At 30.4% G+C, this 17,163-nt stretch overlaps 2 protein-coding genes across 3 annotated transcripts; both read left to right on the forward strand.

Moving 5' to 3' along the window:
* The first annotated feature begins 2,867 nt into the window (after positions 1–2,867).
* Positions 2,868–4,813, forward strand: LOC137809797 (glucan endo-1,3-beta-glucosidase 6). Its single transcript, XM_068610874.2, has 2 exons — positions 2,868–3,389; positions 3,546–4,813. Exons 1-2 carry the CDS (start codon positions 2,944–2,946, stop codon positions 4,645–4,647), a joined length of 1,548 nt encoding a protein of 515 aa, XP_068466975.1. The 5' UTR covers positions 2,868–2,943; the 3' UTR covers positions 4,648–4,813.
* Positions 4,814–5,673: 860 nt separating this feature from the next.
* On the forward strand, positions 5,674–16,797 carry SAMC1 (S-adenosylmethionine carrier 1). Of its 2 annotated transcripts, XM_068614394.2 has the most exons (14): positions 5,688–5,813; positions 5,950–6,017; positions 6,149–6,208; positions 6,718–6,819; positions 7,171–7,253; positions 8,168–8,244; positions 10,421–10,511; positions 11,026–11,079; positions 11,169–11,264; positions 11,374–11,463; positions 13,882–13,933; positions 15,992–16,053; positions 16,226–16,306; positions 16,443–16,797. In XM_068614394.2, exons 4-14 carry the CDS (start codon positions 6,777–6,779, stop codon positions 16,581–16,583), a joined length of 870 nt encoding a protein of 289 aa, XP_068470495.1. In that variant the 5' UTR covers positions 5,688–5,813; positions 5,950–6,017; positions 6,149–6,208; positions 6,718–6,776; the 3' UTR covers positions 16,584–16,797. The 2 variants fall into 2 exon arrangements, with proteins under 2 accessions (XP_068470494.1, XP_068470495.1); XM_068614393.2 differs by lacking the exon at positions 6,149–6,208 and having other exon boundaries at positions 5,674–5,813.
* The last annotated feature ends 366 nt before the right edge of the window (positions 16,798–17,163 follow it).

The following is a 17,163-nucleotide window of genomic DNA, read 5'->3' on the forward strand; positions in this document are numbered from 1 at the left end:
TTATAATAAATATAATCAAAATTACTCATAATCTATAATAATATATAAAAAAATAATATTTATGATCTATAACAATATATAATATAAACAAGATATACATTTTACCTTTTAAATAATTAATTTTTAAAATCTAAATAATCACAATAAAAACTACTTATACAATAAAAAAAATAGCTACAACAGAATTAAAAAACATATTTATTTCTAAAATTAATTTTAATAAAAAATATATTTCATAATTTAGTAATATACTTTTATTTCAATTGTTATTATAATAATAATAATTTTTTTGTCAAAAGAAAAAAAGGGTACACTGTTTAGATTATTATCTTTTAATAAATAAATAAAATAATTTATTTAATTATTTAATAAAATAATTAATTAAATAACTTCTATTTATTTCAAAACAACTAAATAATTTCTCTTTCTAGAAGTAAACAGTATACATAATTTATCCTTTAATAAATAAAATATAGATATTTAAGTTAGTGTGGTATATTTATTTTCTATTGAAAATATTTTTTTAAATATTTTATACATTTACTAGAAAAAAAACATCATTATTTTTTAACAAAATAAATAATTGAATAAGGATTTCAAAATAAATAAGTAACTTATTTTTAAAAAAATAACATCTACATACTTTTTTTAATAATATTGTAACAAAATTATATATGTCACAACATTTGTCACACATTCATAACTAATACAATTATTATAAGTAAAATACTGTAAATTAATTTTGGTGATAAAAGTGTATTATTTGCATATATTTATTATGAGAATAATTATTTGAGATGAAACAATTGAGACTAACAAAGTTTTGGAGATATTAGATGGACATTCTACTTTGTGATGATTTATATGGGAAAAGTGATGGTATAAATAAACAAAAGATTTCGTGTGAAGTTTATGTAGCATTGTATTTATACCAAAATATGTTATTATTTCAAATCTTGATGACATGGTAAAAACAAATTTTATGGGAAGAGGATGTTTAATGCAAAAACGTATATAATTTTATACATGTGATGCATCTTATATGGTTTAAAGAACCATGTTAAGTCCAAAAAATAAGATGTTTAAAAATTTAATAACATGATTATTGATTAATTTTCATTTAAACAACATAGTTTATTGACATTTGATAAGGTTGAGGAGACACATAATTCTTATACCAACAAGAGTAGTTGCACTTATGAACATGTTTGATGTTGAAATTTTGAGAGGTCATAATGCTAAAAAAATATTTTTCATGTCAAGAGTTAAACATATGTCAATCTCTCTTTTGTGTTTTTTAAGAAACAATTCTCATGAAATTACATTTTGAAATTCCTACAAATAAATCAAAAGGAAAAACGAAAAACTATACCCAACATTAAAATTTATATCCCACTTCATGTCTTTAGTCATAATCAACTTAATGTTTAGGGTTTAGGGTTTAGGGTTTAATGTTGTTTTGTGAATAAGTGTTTCTCAAACTTTCACAAAAATCCTTACTAAAAAAATACACATTACAAAATATGATTTTTTTTACCAAAAATGTTGTTTATAAATAAATTGTGTTATCCCAAAAACACATCTATATATTAATATTGTACTTAATAAGATATCATTTTATAAAATACTAACTAAATCTTATCATACTTATTTTTTATATTGAAAAAAACAATTCCTTCACTAATATTATAGATTATGAATATTATATATAAACGAATAGAATTGATTAAGTATATACGAATAAAAAAATATAAATATGTAAGAAAACAGTTATAAATTGCAATATGTTATTATCTATTATATAATTTATATATTTTTTAAAATGTAAATATATTTATATAAGATATTATTTTATATTAATGTTTATATATATCTTTTGTTTCTTATTGATACACTATCCATTTTGATAATATTCACGAAAAATTGTATTACTTTAGTAAAAATTTCCAAATTTACAAAACTTAATTTACATTTTAACCTAATCACAAATTTTATTAATTTCATATTTTTAATATATGTTATTGTCATAATTGTTAATTTTTAAAAAATCAAATACCACGCCTTACTTTGGCTAAAATTATTTTCTTTATTAAATCACTTCATATTTTATTAATAATAAAATAATATTTTTTTTAATTCTCTTAAAATATATTTTTATACAACACGACATGAAGTAAGGTATCTTGATAACGCGATGTTTTATTTATCATATCATCATTGAACGCTAAGAGACTAAAATAACCTAAAAAAGTAGCAACCAAAACAATAAAATACATATTTAAGTTTTTCTTAAAGTTATTTGAGATAAAATTAATTGATAATGTAAAAATTATAACATACATAAAAATTAACATCATATTTTAAAATATATCACTTTTGTCCTCTATTTTCTATTTTGTTGAATTCATAATTTTGATATTTTTATTTTTAAATAAACACATTTAATATTTCTGTTCTAAAAATTGGAAATGTAGTTGATTTTTTTTGGTGAGAAAAGCAAACTTCTATAAGAAAATATCCCTAAGAACTTGTGTTGTGGGGCAGTAGAATGTGGTTGTCATTGAAAAGAAAGAATGAGGACCAATATAAGAATTTTGTATACAATATAATGCAAATTGTAGACAGCACATTGATTCTTGTATCAGATTTAGTGAACAGACAACAGAATTTTATTTGTTCTATTTTACCTACAAAATTTAGTGAGGAATAAGTTCCTACTTCAGAAAAAAATTTATGGTAGATCACTATGGCATCTACAAATAGAAAGTTAGTTACAGAAGTAGCTTAAGAGCCAGTACTTTCTGAATGCTTTATTTAGACATTGTAGCTAATTAAACACACAAGAACACTCAACAAAATTTCTTTGGTGTTAAGTATTCAACCCTAACAATCGTTTGTGCCTTCTAATGAACTTTTTTACTGACTAATACCTACTTATCCTTTATGTGGGCGTTTTGTATGATTCTGGCTATGGCTCTTTGCCACCTGCAAGGTGGCCAAGGGCAAGGTGGCCAAGGACAAGGGCAAGGTGGCCAAGGACAAGGTGGCCAAGGACAAGGAGGCCAAGGACAAGGGCAAGGTGGCCAAGGACAAGAGCAAGGTGGCCAAAGAGAAGCTCTACCAGATATTGGTGTCAATTGGGGTGAAATATCATCTCATCCTTTGGATCCTCCTATTGTGGTGAATTTGTTGAAAGAGAATGGAATTAGTAGAATAAAGCTTTTTGATGCAGATCCTTGGGTTGTTAGTGCTTTTTCTGGCTCAGACATTGAAGTCATGGTTGGAATTCCTAATGAAATGTTGAAGAAACTATCTAAACATAAAGATAAGGCAGAAGATTGGGTTAAACATAATGTTACCAAACAAGTTAATGGAGGGGTCAACATCAGGTGTGTATATATATATATAATTCCTTCACATAAAACTCTCATTGTTCTTTATTTTCCAAAGTTAATTAGCTTTCATCAATCATTGCAATCTTTACACTTTCATGAAATTTTTGTTTTAGTCCTTACAACAACTACTCATATATATCAACAATGCAGATATGTATCTGTTGGAAATGAACCATTCTTGAAAAGTTACAACAACTCGTTTGTGGGGACAACACTTCCAGCGATGAGAAATATTCAAAGGGCTTTAAGCAAGGCTGGTTTTGGAGACCAAATCAAGGTGACAACAGCTTTAAATGCTGATGTGTATGAGTCTGCTACAGATAAACCCTCAGATGGAAGTTTTCGCAAGGACATTGCAGATCTTATGAAAGATATAGTGACATTTCTTGAGGAAAATAAGTCACCATTTCTTGTTAACATATATCCATTCCTTAGTCTGTATCAGAATGAAGGTTTTCCAAAGGATTATGCATTCTTCGATGGTAATGCAAAAGGAACTGATGACAAAAATACACATTATAGCAACATGTTTGATGCAAATTTAGATACCCTTGTTTGGTCTCTAAAAAAAGTTGGTCACCCTAATGTGACAATCGTTATAGGTGAAGTTGGATGGCCCACAGATGGTGATAAAAGTGCCACTAATGAAAATGCAAAAAGGTTCTACCAAGGGTATCTCAAGAAAATGGCAAACAAGAAAGGTAGTCCACTTCATCCACAAACTGTGGTTACTTATCTGTTTTCTCTCACTGATGAGGATCAAAAAAGTGTTGCACCAGGTGATTTTGAACGACATTGGGGTATTTTTACTTATGATGGGAAACCAAAGTTTTCTGTTGATTTTTCTGGCAAAGGACAAGATCAAATGCCTGTAGCAGCAAAAGGGGTTATTTACCAACAGCAACAATGGTGTGTCCTTAAAAGAAATAGCAGTAAGAAGAATTTGCAACCTTCATTCACTTATGCTTGTCTGCATGGTGATTGCACAAGCTTAGGTGCTGGTCGTTCTTGTGCAAGTTTGGATGAAGCTGGAAATGCTTCATATGCTTTCAATCAGTTCTTTCAAATAAATGATCAAAGTGTTGAGGCATGTGATTTCAATGGATTAGCACAAATTGTAACAGAGGACCCATCTACACCAGCTTGCAACTTTCCCTTAGCAATTTTGAGCACTGGAAACATTCTTAATGCAATGCCACATGTGAGGGGCTTTTTAATTGTATTCACTTTTATTTTCACATTTTTTCTGTAGAAACCTCTTGGCCAGTGGGACTAGTGATCATAGATCTAAATTGCTTAGTTCTTACCGTAATTTTTTATGTATGCATAGTGTTGTCATAATTGAGAAAATGTAGTGAATGTTTGAATAATGTTTGTAGATTGTTTTTATTTTATTCCAATCATAACAAAAATATGGTGCTTAGTATATCATATCTAAATATCAAAGAGTGCATTTGCTTCAACAAATTAAGAGTATAACATAAAGCAAATAAGAAATTTATTAATTGAATAAACATTGCAAATTAAAAAAAAACTTTACCGAATATTTTTTAAGTATTGAAAAAATACCTTCTAACTTATCGGACAGTGACACTTATACAACACTTGTAGGATACATATGAGTGAAATGTATAATTCAAAAAATATATTTTGTTGAGTCATGACAATTCTAGCACCGTTTCAACACAATTTTAAAAATGACAAATACATTAATTTTATAAAAACTCAAATTTATTGTATAATTTTTTATTATAATTTTAAAAATAAGAAACAAATATTTATGAACCAACCATGAAAAATATATTTTTTTCACAAAATAAAATTAAGACATACTTATACATTGTCAAATATAGATTGGTGTCCCCGTATCCTCATTTTCGACATTTTAGAGATTATATATATTTAAATGTCCGTATCAGTGTTTGTGATAAATAACATCTACTTAAACTTTACCAAGACTATTTCAAATCTTTCTATAAATTCACAATAATAATTAATTAAATTTGTGCATAAATTAAATTTATGAAAAATACAATAATAAATAAATAAATTTATTTATATGGGTATCCTAAAGATAAATTCATTTATAAAAAATTTCTTATTTACTGTATTTATTTATTTTATTTTAAATTTGTGTATAAGTTAAATTTTATTTGATTTTTTTAATGTTAAGTAAAGTTTGTCAAAATAATAATTGTTTATAATTTGTTTTTTTGTGATTGATAATTTCAGTATGCATAAAAATTGACTCTCTTGAGTTTATAATACAACCTTCATCAAGAAATAACGGATAGTGTAATTAATATGGCAAGATAAAAAAGAAGATAACTTGTATCTGCATATTCCTTTTTCTTCTATCCGTGACTGTTATCTCTTCACTTTCCTTGTATTAGTTTCATCACTCTTCTCACTTTTGCGGTAAACATTTGCTTTTGCTTCACATTATATTGAAACCAACTTCAATGGTTGCGTTTTTTTTTTTGTTTCAAAATTTGATGCTTTCTGTGTTAAATGATATTAATTCAGTTAGATTGTTATTTGATTATTGGTGCAGTTGTTGGGCCTTAATGGGTCACTTTACACTGTCCGTTATGGTTAATGACTCTGCCATTTCATTACCAGGTAGCTAACCCTTTTGCATTTTCCGTGTGTATGTGTGAATTTGAGACATCTGGGTTCATTTTTTTTTAATATTGAGTGATTATTTATATGAAAAATTATAAATGTAAGGTTTATCACTCCTTACTATCTAGGTTAGGGCATTTGTGGAGGTTCAACTTGTGCATGCCAATTACCTGTGATTGGTGTAAGAGGTGATTGTGCTTCTTTCATTTTTTGTTTTAGTTAGGATTGTTGTTCTCTTGGTGTGAATACTGGGAACTCATTGATATCACGATTATAGGATATACAAGTTTATGTGCACACAGGGAGAAATTGTATTTTAGTAATTTTGACTGAGTTGATTTTTGCTGCCGATAATTGGTACAAGGATTTATGATATATTGATTCAAGCAGCACCATAGGAAACACGAGGTTTTCTTAGTTAAGCATATGAAAGTTAGGACTTAGAATTATATCCGGAGAGAAAAATAAATTACAGATTTTACTATATTATTGCTGGTATGGTCAGTGAAAAGGGAATATCAATTTTACATGTGAACTAAACTTGTCAATGGGTAGCATATTTTCCATTTTAGTGAATGATTTAGCGAATGATCTATATTAGGGTGAGAATCTCGTGTTCCTGTGTTATTTTAGCACTCTATTTGTTGCTGGTTTGTGCTATCTGCTTCTCATTTTAGCAGGATATATGGTTTCACAGATACTTGTTCGAAGAGAAAACAGAACTTTCTTGTGCAAAATTCTTTTGCATCAGTTAGCATGGGAGATGAAAAGCCTTTTGACTTCTTACGCACTTTATTTGGTACGCATAAGATCTTCTTCTTTGGTGTTGTTCACATTGAAGAAATTTTGTCAGTGTTGGTGTTCCACTTCAGCAAAATATGATTTTAGTAGGTGTTTTACTGTCTTTTTGTTTAATTTACCAAGTTTTGAAATCTCAACACAACACAAAATATTCACTTCTACATAAGAGATTTAGCAATTAGGCACTTCTACAGAAGGCTGACTAGCACGAAATCCGGAGTTCTTCATATATGATGAACTGAAGAACTGAATTTTCGCTCCTCTTAAATAGTATTTTACTTTCTTAATTAGTTGGTAGATGATACAGTATTATTGATGGGTTTATTGCATTTCAATCTTTCTTTTGCAGAGGGCGTTATTGCAGGAGGTACAGCTGGAGTTGTTGTTGAAACAGCTTTATACCCAATCGACACTATTAAAACACGTTTGCAGGCAGGTTCTTATGACAAATATTAGATTAAAAGTTGTGCTTTGCTGTGTATTGTACTGATTACTGTTTGATGCCTAAATCTTTAATATGATGCCAAGTGTTAAGGCTCTGCATCAATGCCATCTAGGCATGATTCTTGATAGATAGTATTTTATTTTGGAAAGACTCAAGTGTTAAGATGTCCCACGTTGACGTTCCGACATCTCTTATAAGCCCAATTTATTTGTAAGACATTAGCTCATTTTTGTTGCTAGAGATATTTGGACGGAATTTCCACCGCATCTATAGTTTCAATTGTATCGCCTGGTCCAATAAGTATTTGTCTGTGTGAGGTGGAGAGGGGGACTGGAAAGTTCTACATCACCTGAGTACTTATATGAATTTGGCAATTTCATTCCTTCTGGAAATGGGTTCACCCAATCTGTTTATAAATGGTACAAATAGATCAAGCTCGTGTCTGTCAATTACAAGTTTGTGGAGAGGATCTTCATTGTTTATGTATTGTATGGCCTAATCCAACAAATATCTATGGAGGCGGGTAGTTTCCACACATATTTCCTCAATTGTTGGGTGTGATTTATATACTTATTAGTGAACTTCACTTAATGAAAATTGGTTTTGAGATAAAATCTACTATTAGAAAATAAGAAAGCTATAAAATTTTGTCTAGCGTTTAATATGTATAGAATGCTTAGTTAGTTGATTTGCATTATAAGATGCTAAATAACTTTTTCATTATGCTAAATTTCGGTTAAGGATTTTGTTTGTGCTCTTCCACAACATTTTTTTGGTGTACTTTCGTTAATGGCTACTGACTACACAATTATATGCCCCTTTTATGCCTGTTTTTGTCTGTTTATGTATTTATGCTGAGTTGACAGACATTGAATGTGCTGATGATATTTTCTTTCCCTAGGCTGCTCGCGGAGGAGAAAAACTAATATTGAAAGGCCTTTATTCCGGATTGGCAGGGAACCTTGCTGGTGTCTTACCGTGAGAATCTCGGATAGCATGATGTTTCAAACATTTAAGGGTTTTAAATTAATTAGAAATTTTTGAAAACCAATCATTTTTTAAAAAAGTGCAAATTTTTTTGGCATGCTTAATAAATTTATTTCCAGGGTGGTGATTCGTTGAATTTCTGATCAGTGAGCTAACTCAAGAGACTTACATTTTTGTGTGAAGGATCAATATTTAGAAGAAAAAGGAAACATTCAAACATGTGAATTTCTAAATGCTAACTGCAAAATTACACTGTCATTGGTTTCTATATCTCATTTTGCAGATTCAGTGGCAAAAAACATTTGAAAAATAACATAGTAGTACATATGACAACGAAAGTAGATTTGTTTGGCTAGTTTGAGTGAATATTGCATAACCTGAAGAGAGGTGATTTAGGCAGTGTAATTCTTTGGCTGGCATTCAGCACCACCCCTTTTTGTCGGTGGTTCTTGAAGTATGTCTTGAACAGGGAGACTTTGTAGAGAGACATGGAGTCAAATAATTAGAGTATGTTTGGACAAATTTTTCCATAATCACTTATAAATGAGAAAAATAAGAAGAAAAAAATTAAATGAATTCTCCATAAGCTAAAGTTAACTTATGCACAAGTTAAAAATAAAAATTTTAAGAAGCGAGGTGGAGAACTTCTATAAATTAACTTATGGAGAAACTAATTTTAATTTTTCATTCTTATTTTTCTCTTGTAAAAGATCTGTGGAGAAACTCGTCCAAACAGACCGTATGGGATAGTAAAATGTGAGTTCACTCCATTTTCCCAACTTTTTTAAATGAAAAGAGATTTGTAGATCCTTCCAAGACTGGATATTGAGTTTGCAAATCAAGATGTTGTTTTACTATTAAATTAAATAGGCTATAAAACTATGTATAGTATTATTAGCTCGGGTATGCATGTGCTGAAACTGCCTTTAGTGTAATTATTTGTTGTCTGACAATGGACATAGGCAAAGGACAAACCACAGTATTTCGTGTGTGCCTTGTTTACTTATGTATTTTGTTGCATCCTGCTTTCTGCATGTATCCATAAAATGCCAAAGCACTCGATGCTACTTCCACAGCAGATTTTTTGCTAGTTTCTTTTGTGAAAATGTTACGATTGATTGCATCCATGAAAGTAAGACTGTCTTAACCAGGTTCTGGGAGTTTCTTTGATAGAGAAGTTTGGGATCACAACTACATTATTGCTGCCAAGAATTGAGATACCATAAATATAGTAGTGAGCTTGTATATTCACATAAATCATAAATCATAAGAATTTAGCAGAGCTATTTAATAATTCTTTAATTTATTCTCCGAACTCAACAGATTATGAATTTTGATTTACTTAAATCTTGTTTATGGTTGGAAACTGTCATGCAGATTAACAGGTATTGTCATTTATTTGTTGAAATAGCTAGATTTCGGGATCCTTAAAACTCCATGTTGGGGATTTATGTATTCTTAGGTGCCATTGTTTTACTCTACTTTAATAATGTGCTCCCCCAATATAGTTTCTTTTCTAGTTTCCACTTGTGAATTCTTGGAGCTCGTTCGGTATTGTGCAAGATCTTAACCCTATTATGGTATTGGGTTCTTGCATTAGGATGTGCAGCAGACAAGCAATCTTTGCATTTATACCTCTAGTTGGATAAAGTTTGATTGTTATTGTTGATTTGTGGATGTCATATTTTTACATCCTATTTGTTTACATAAATTATGCCTACTTGGCTTTTAATGGAAAATTGTGCAGTAAGAAGACTAAAGTATTCCCAAAACTGAATTAGTTTCTGCTCTGGTTGTACTACTTGGACCCTGTGCATAGCAAAAGCTTTACAACATCAGGCTCCCCCGATCCTTTTTTGTTTCTAGTTCACCTATAAAAAGTAATGTATTGTAAAATTTCTGGACAAATTGTGATCTGAAACAATTCAGTTGGTGCACCCACGAGTATTCTTACTTAACATCATCTATTTTTTTTGCCATGTCCTTATCTAGGAATAAAGTAACTATTTATTTGTTTTTATGCATATTGAAAGCCAAAAAGAGTTTTTTTCCCCTCAAATTTGTTAGTTATTTTCACAAGTTTTTATTTCATGCTTATGAAGGGATGAAATCATGAATAAATCTAGCTTCTTTCCTTCACACCTTTTTGTTGCTTTTAAATGTGCAGGGCATCTGCTTTATTTGTGGGAGTTTATGAACCTATAAAGCAGAAATTGTTGAGGATATTTCCTGAAAATCTGAGTGCTTTTAGTCATTTGGTAAGATACTTCTTATATTAGCATTGATATGTAGATATTGGTGTAAAGGCTCTTTAGGAATTGAAAGTTAGGAAGATAAGTTAGAATTATTACAAGATCTAAACTATCCAATTCAGATCAGAATTAGGTATCAGTTTTTCATCCCCTATATTTTTCTCTTGCTTTCTCTTAAATTATTGCAGAGTTGTTGATATTTCCAAATCAAACTCCCACTTCATATTCTAGCATTGTATGACTCCATATATGAATAGGAGAAAAAAAAGTATCTGTCTTTTCTCCAAATATTCCAAAGGACATACTGAAATTTAAGTAAATTAAAGACCCGTCTGTTACTGCTTTAAAAAATCTGAATTTTGGCCAAATGGTCTTTTGAAGTCTGGCATTTATTTGGCTTGCATTGGAGTTTATGCTTTGTCTATTTTATCATTCTTTTGTTGCTTGGCACCCACTCCTCTTTATGTAAAACTTTATCTATTTTTATGGGGTAAAAATCTCTGTTTTTCAATCTCATTAGACTGCAGGTGCCATAGGGGGCTTGGCTGCTTCATTGATTCGTGTTCCAACAGAGGTAAGTAAATTCTCTTATTTGTAAAAAAGACAATTCCATAGTTGAAAACCATTTCACTGGATAATTTCATATGTTTACATGCTCTTCAGGTTATCAAGCAACGAATGCAAACTGGGCAGTTTACTTCAGCTTCTGGTGCTGTTCGCTTTATTGCTTCTAAGGAACGCTTTAAAGGATTTTATGCTGTATGAAGTTCACCATCTCTTCCTTCCAAACATTTTTGATAAATTATATTCACCAATTTTGCAACCATATGTTAAAATGTTTCCCTAATATTGATCTTTGAAATCACAGGGGTATGGATCTTTTTTGTTGCGAGATTTACCCTTTGATGCTATTCAATTTTGCATCTACGAGCAGATTCGAATAGGTTATATGCTCGCGGTAAATTCCTCAAGTTCTATCTTCATGTGTTTTAGAAGCATCCATTTTGTTTTTTCTATTTTTGTTTCTCTGACACAAATTTCATGTTCTAATTCCTGTTCTCTTGTTATAGTCTTGAGCCAGAAAATATTTCCTTCCAAGACGGTGTTGAGTTTTTCTTTGATGAAATTTTTTGTATTTTATACTCTGATGTACAATGGATTCACTGCTATTATGAGAAGCAGTGTGTTTGTCAAACTTTGCCGGGTAGTTTTGTATGATAGTAAGGGAGGGAGAGAGGATGGAAGGGAAGAGAAGGGAGGGGAAGAGGATGGTTGATTGAGAAGAAAATAGTAGAAAGTTTTAAAAGAAAGTGAGACTGTGCTTTTGCTTTCCGCCCTGATTTATTTGTAAAGAAAAGTGCGAAAGTTATAAATTATAATATATTAATTGTATAAATAAATAATAAAATTTATTATTACGATATAATAACAAAAATTAACTTCAATTTTTTATTTATCCTTTACTTCTCTTTAATTAAATAATCTCTTTTGTTTTCCTTCTTTTCAACTTAGCAATCTTTATTTCTACTCATTTTCAACCTATTTCTCTTCAAACATGTTTGCTCCTATATTTCATTTCGTGATTGATGTAATTATAATAAATAGCAGATTATTAGGATATAAATATTCTCAATGTCAGCTTATTCTTGTTTTCATATGTTTAATTGTTACACTTAAATAAGTGAGAGAAAATAAAAATTTTATTGAGTACAAATCATGACAATTACATTCACACTCTTTTAAAAGAGGAAATAAAAATCAGCTGAAATGAATGTGATTCAAAAGATATTTTTCCTGGTAACTATAGAGATATTAGGATATTTTTATTCCAGTAATCCCTTGTTTGCAGCACTCTCCCTCAAGTTGGTAAATGAATATTGATCCTTCCCAACTTGCCTATCTTAGAATCTGCTAAAGAAGTCCCTTAGTGAAGATGTTTGCTAACTAAAGTCGTATAATGACATGGGTTGGAACCACCAAACTTCTTCAAGATTATCTTTGATGAAGTGTGTATCAATTTCAATATGTTTGGTCATGTAATGTTGTCCTGGATTATGAACAATGCTCATGATTGACTTATTATCACAGTACAATTGCAGAGGGATGTCAACTTTTATTTTAAGGTCATCTAATATGATCTTCATTCCTCCGCACGCACATTGAACAACATACACTGCACAATTTTTGTTTTTTTGGGCTTAATTTAACACTTTGTTCGCAATAAATTAGTATCATAGTTTTATTTCTTTTTACATTTGTTGATTACATTCTTGCAAAAAGATAGGTATCACTTCCAAAATCGAAAAAATTAATGAAAATAACAATTTCAACTTGAGGGGGACACACTCTCAATGAATATGCTGCTCATAGGGAGACATGTTTTGGAGATGCAAGAGGAAAATACACACAAATACACATTTGATGATTCTTTATTCTCTATTAGAAGATGTTCTTTATGTGGTTCTTGAGGAGAAGACTTTGGCAACGTTTTGGCTAAAGCTGGAGAAGCTCTTGATGGAAGAATTCGTCTGTAACAAGTTGTTGAAGACACAAGATTACCTGTGAAAGACTCAATTCAATTTTGATGGAGCTATGACATACTACGTAAAGTAGAGAAGATGAAAATGCAATAATGATTCTACTAGCCTCTCTTCCATCATCATCCTATGAGAGCATAATGAGTTCTTTAAGTATAAGAGAGGATTGCATGACACTTGAAGAGGGTTAAGTCAAACTTCTATACAAGGGGCTACTGTTGAAAACTTTTTAACTATGAAGATTTATACTGATGCAGACTATGTTGGTTCTGTTATTGATAGAAAATCTATATTTGGGTACTTTTTTCTTCTGGTAACCCAGAGAAGCAAAAAGTAGGATAGAGTATCTTGTTTTACTGGAGAAGCTGGACTTTTAGTCTTTGCTTATGGTATGTGTGAAGAAAGACTCTGGACCTTAAAATAAAGGTTGACAGTCTTATGCAATTGTACTATGTGATAACAAGTTAGCCATGAACATTGCCTATAATCTTGACAGAGGTCTTGTGGTTACAACTCAGATCTCTACAGGATTTTAGATAGTGGACATTTCCACTAACGGGCTCCCTTAAGACATTCCAAGATCTTGTAGGTAAGTTGAGAATGATTGATTTTCATTTACCTACTTGAGAGAGAGTGTTGTAAGTATCAGAAGATTATTAGGATAAAAATATCTACACATGTTGATTAGGAGAAATATTCTTAGAATATTCCTATTCATTTCAATATACTTTATTTTCTTATTTTAGAGTTTGGTTATGAGAATGTAATTTATATGGTTATTATCAATAAAATAATTCTTATTTCTTACGTAGTTTAAGTTTTATATTCCTTTTTGTTAGGCACGAAGAAATCTGAATGATCCAGAAAATGCAGTTATTGGTGCTTTTGCAGGTAAATGCATGCCATTATAGGCATATCTTTATATAGGCATTATAGAGTAATATGTGGATATAGGTACATGCTACGTTTCATTTCTAATAGCTTATGAGGGGTTTATGTTCTAGGTTGAGATTTTTTGCACGAGGGATTTAAAAGTTTCTAGTTTTTTATCCTCACTATTGAATTAATCTTGTAAGTTGTATGGTTGTTTAACACAAATAGCCTTTACTGTTTAAAATGTATCTTGTTAATTTTCTTTGCAAGGTGACAAGTTACATTCCTTCCCCCATTTGATGCTTTGGTTATCAGTAAAAAATGAAAGAAGATAGAGGATTAGGGAGAGAACCTGAATCTTTTTTCTTTTGGTTTCCTGATCTACATACATTATGCTTTCATAGCAAAGTATTGTATTGTATCACTTATTCATGATCCCATTGCATGCTATAAAGAACAAGTTAAGATAACAAGTATAAATGATGTTAATATATGTTCGGAATCCCACATGGATTAGGATAAGTTATTTGATGTGGTACACAAGTCTTGAGGTTTTTTCAGTTAATGAACTAGTCTTTTGGGTTGGACCCTCCTCTTGTCTCTTGTGTTGAAGTCATAATATTTAGTATTTTTCATTAAGAGTTTGACAAAAAGGGCTACTTATAGGTTGAATTAAGGTACACACAAAATGCTGATGGCGAGTGAAGCCGTCAATAAATTGAATGTTGTTGTGTGCGTTTTTTGTTAAAGGAGGTGACAATGTTGGTATTTAAGCCTTTCTCACCCGATGGACTGGTATTTTGGATTGGATTCTTCTTTTGTGATTTAACTTCTAACAATGTATGTTATACATGACTTTGTTAAAAAACATTTTGATCTCATTGTTTCCATGCATTTTGCGAACTTTTCTTTTGTATACTAGCCTTTAGGGAATCAAAATGACCACAAACTTGTTTTAATAAACTTCTCCTAAAGTTGTTATAAGAATAAAAAGTGGAAAAAAATCTCCATAACGCGCAAGTTAATAAATTAACTTTTGGAGAAACTAATATGAGAGAGTTTACACAAAAAATATAGAATATATTATACAGACATAAAATACTGATAAAGGAGTCATTTTCATAACTATGATGATTAAAAATTTACAAAATATAGTTTATATCATTTATAGTAAAATATACGCAGTTTATATCATGACTAGTCTTGATTAACTATATCAATGTAAACATCTTTTGGTAGAACTCAAAAGAAGTATTGACTCTACAATATCCTACACTTTATAAGCATTGGTAAATTATTGTGCAATGCTAATTATATCATTGCCTGTATTTGGTTACACAATTTCTAAATTTGGTTCATCAAGAGACCTTTGCCAATTCAAAAAGTCCGACTCCATCATGTGGATATATCTCCACAAGTGTCCCACAATGTTGGCTCTCCTTTTTCATACAATTATATTCTTCATATCTTCTAGACTAAAGTCAAAAGTTGGAATGCACATAAGCCAAAAGAAGGATTATGTACTTTAATTCCTCTCATAGCAGGAGGAAGAATATGATTGCTAAAGAAACCTGAAGCCAACCTGAAGTCACATGCAAGATAAAATTCAAAATCAAATGAAAAAAGATTGATTACTTTTCGGATAGGAATCTGAAAGAATTCTAAAAGTATCTGAAAAGCTCAAGAGACAAAAGAAAAAATTGAAAGTTTGATATCTTTTGAATACGAATTTGGAAGTTTCTAAGGAGTATCAATATCCGACAAGGGTATGCTGACACTGATATTTTTCCATTTTTGAAGTATTACTATACGAAACTTGCACCTTCAAAATTTCTGACAGGGCACCTATAACCTTTCACATGCTTGTATCTAAACATTTGTATCTTGTATTGTTTTCCATTTTTACTGAAAAAAATTTGGGGGAGGGGAAACGGGATTTAAGGGTAATAAGGATTTCGTAAAATATAAATTGCTGTGTTTTGGTTTTTTTCATGTTTGATGTGTTAAGCCTTACTGTAAGTCCAACTAAACCCCTTGTTTGTGTTGGGATGTGACTAACTGCATTGTTTCTTGTAGGTGCACTAACTGGAGCTATAACTACCCCCCTTGATGTTATCAAGACAAGGTTAATGGTTCAAGTAAGCTATGATCCTGTTCCTTTTTTATAATATTTTTTTACAAGATAGCCATCTACATCCACTCACAAATGATACCTTGTGTGTGTGTGCATGAGTAATCTAGAACTAAATCAATGAGAATATTCAGTGTGATTTATCAAGCCATTCACAAGTTCCTATTTTCTTCCTCAAGGGATCTGCAAACCAGTATAAAGGAATTGTTGACTGTGTTCAAACCATTATTAAGGAAGAAGGACCTAGTGCCTTTTTGAAGGTAAGGATTTTGTGATTTTTCATCCATACATTGTATAACTTGAGTGGTAAAATAGCATGATCCAAACGTAGGGTGCAGCTTCATGGCAAGAAATCTATTTTGGTGCTTAAAAACTATAATTTTATATTTACTGCAGGGTATTGGTCCCAGAGTACTATGGATAGGCATCGGTGGTTCAATATTCTTTGGTGTCCTTGAGAGTACAAAACGTTTTCTTGCTGAGAGGCGTCCTACTGTATCTCAGCACACACACTCAGACAAAAGTAAAGATAAATAGTTTTTTTTCCTACCCTCATGCATTTTTCCAAGAGAAATATTTTCTTAAGATACTGTAGTCTCTCTTTAAGTTTTTTGTTTTCCAATTTTAGACGTTGAGAGAAAAATAGTATTCGATTATTTCCCTTCCTGCTTATAACATTGTTCAATTGCTAAAATGATTTTGTGTTGAATTTTGAGAAGCATGATATTAATAAGAATTGAGATTAGGATTCCTTGATTCTTTGAAGAATTATAATTAAAAAAATGTCCAGTTCTTCTCTCCGGGTATTTCGAATTATTTTATAATCTTCGAGACGTGAAGAGATTGGATATTTTGTTGTAGATTTTTAAGCGAAGCCGGTTGCATTTTTTTTTCGTCAAAGATTCAAGAATACTGTTAGAGTTTATCTTTTGTGCTATGAAGTTTTCTTTATATTTTTACCAATTAAAAATTTCCTTAAAAATAACAATTATATTACTAAAAATAACTTTTAACACAATCGGTGCATTTTAATTAGATTCTGCCAATTATTGCAATCTTTCACTACTCAAGGAAAAAGAACAGACACTCGTTTATTCCCTTTGTAATGTGAGATCAA

The sequence above is a fragment of the Phaseolus vulgaris genome, chromosome 2 (assembly GCF_051622355.1).
Source record: "Phaseolus vulgaris cultivar YP4 chromosome 2, ASM5162235v1, whole genome shotgun sequence".
Taxonomy (NCBI): domain Eukaryota; kingdom Viridiplantae; phylum Streptophyta; class Magnoliopsida; order Fabales; family Fabaceae; genus Phaseolus; species Phaseolus vulgaris.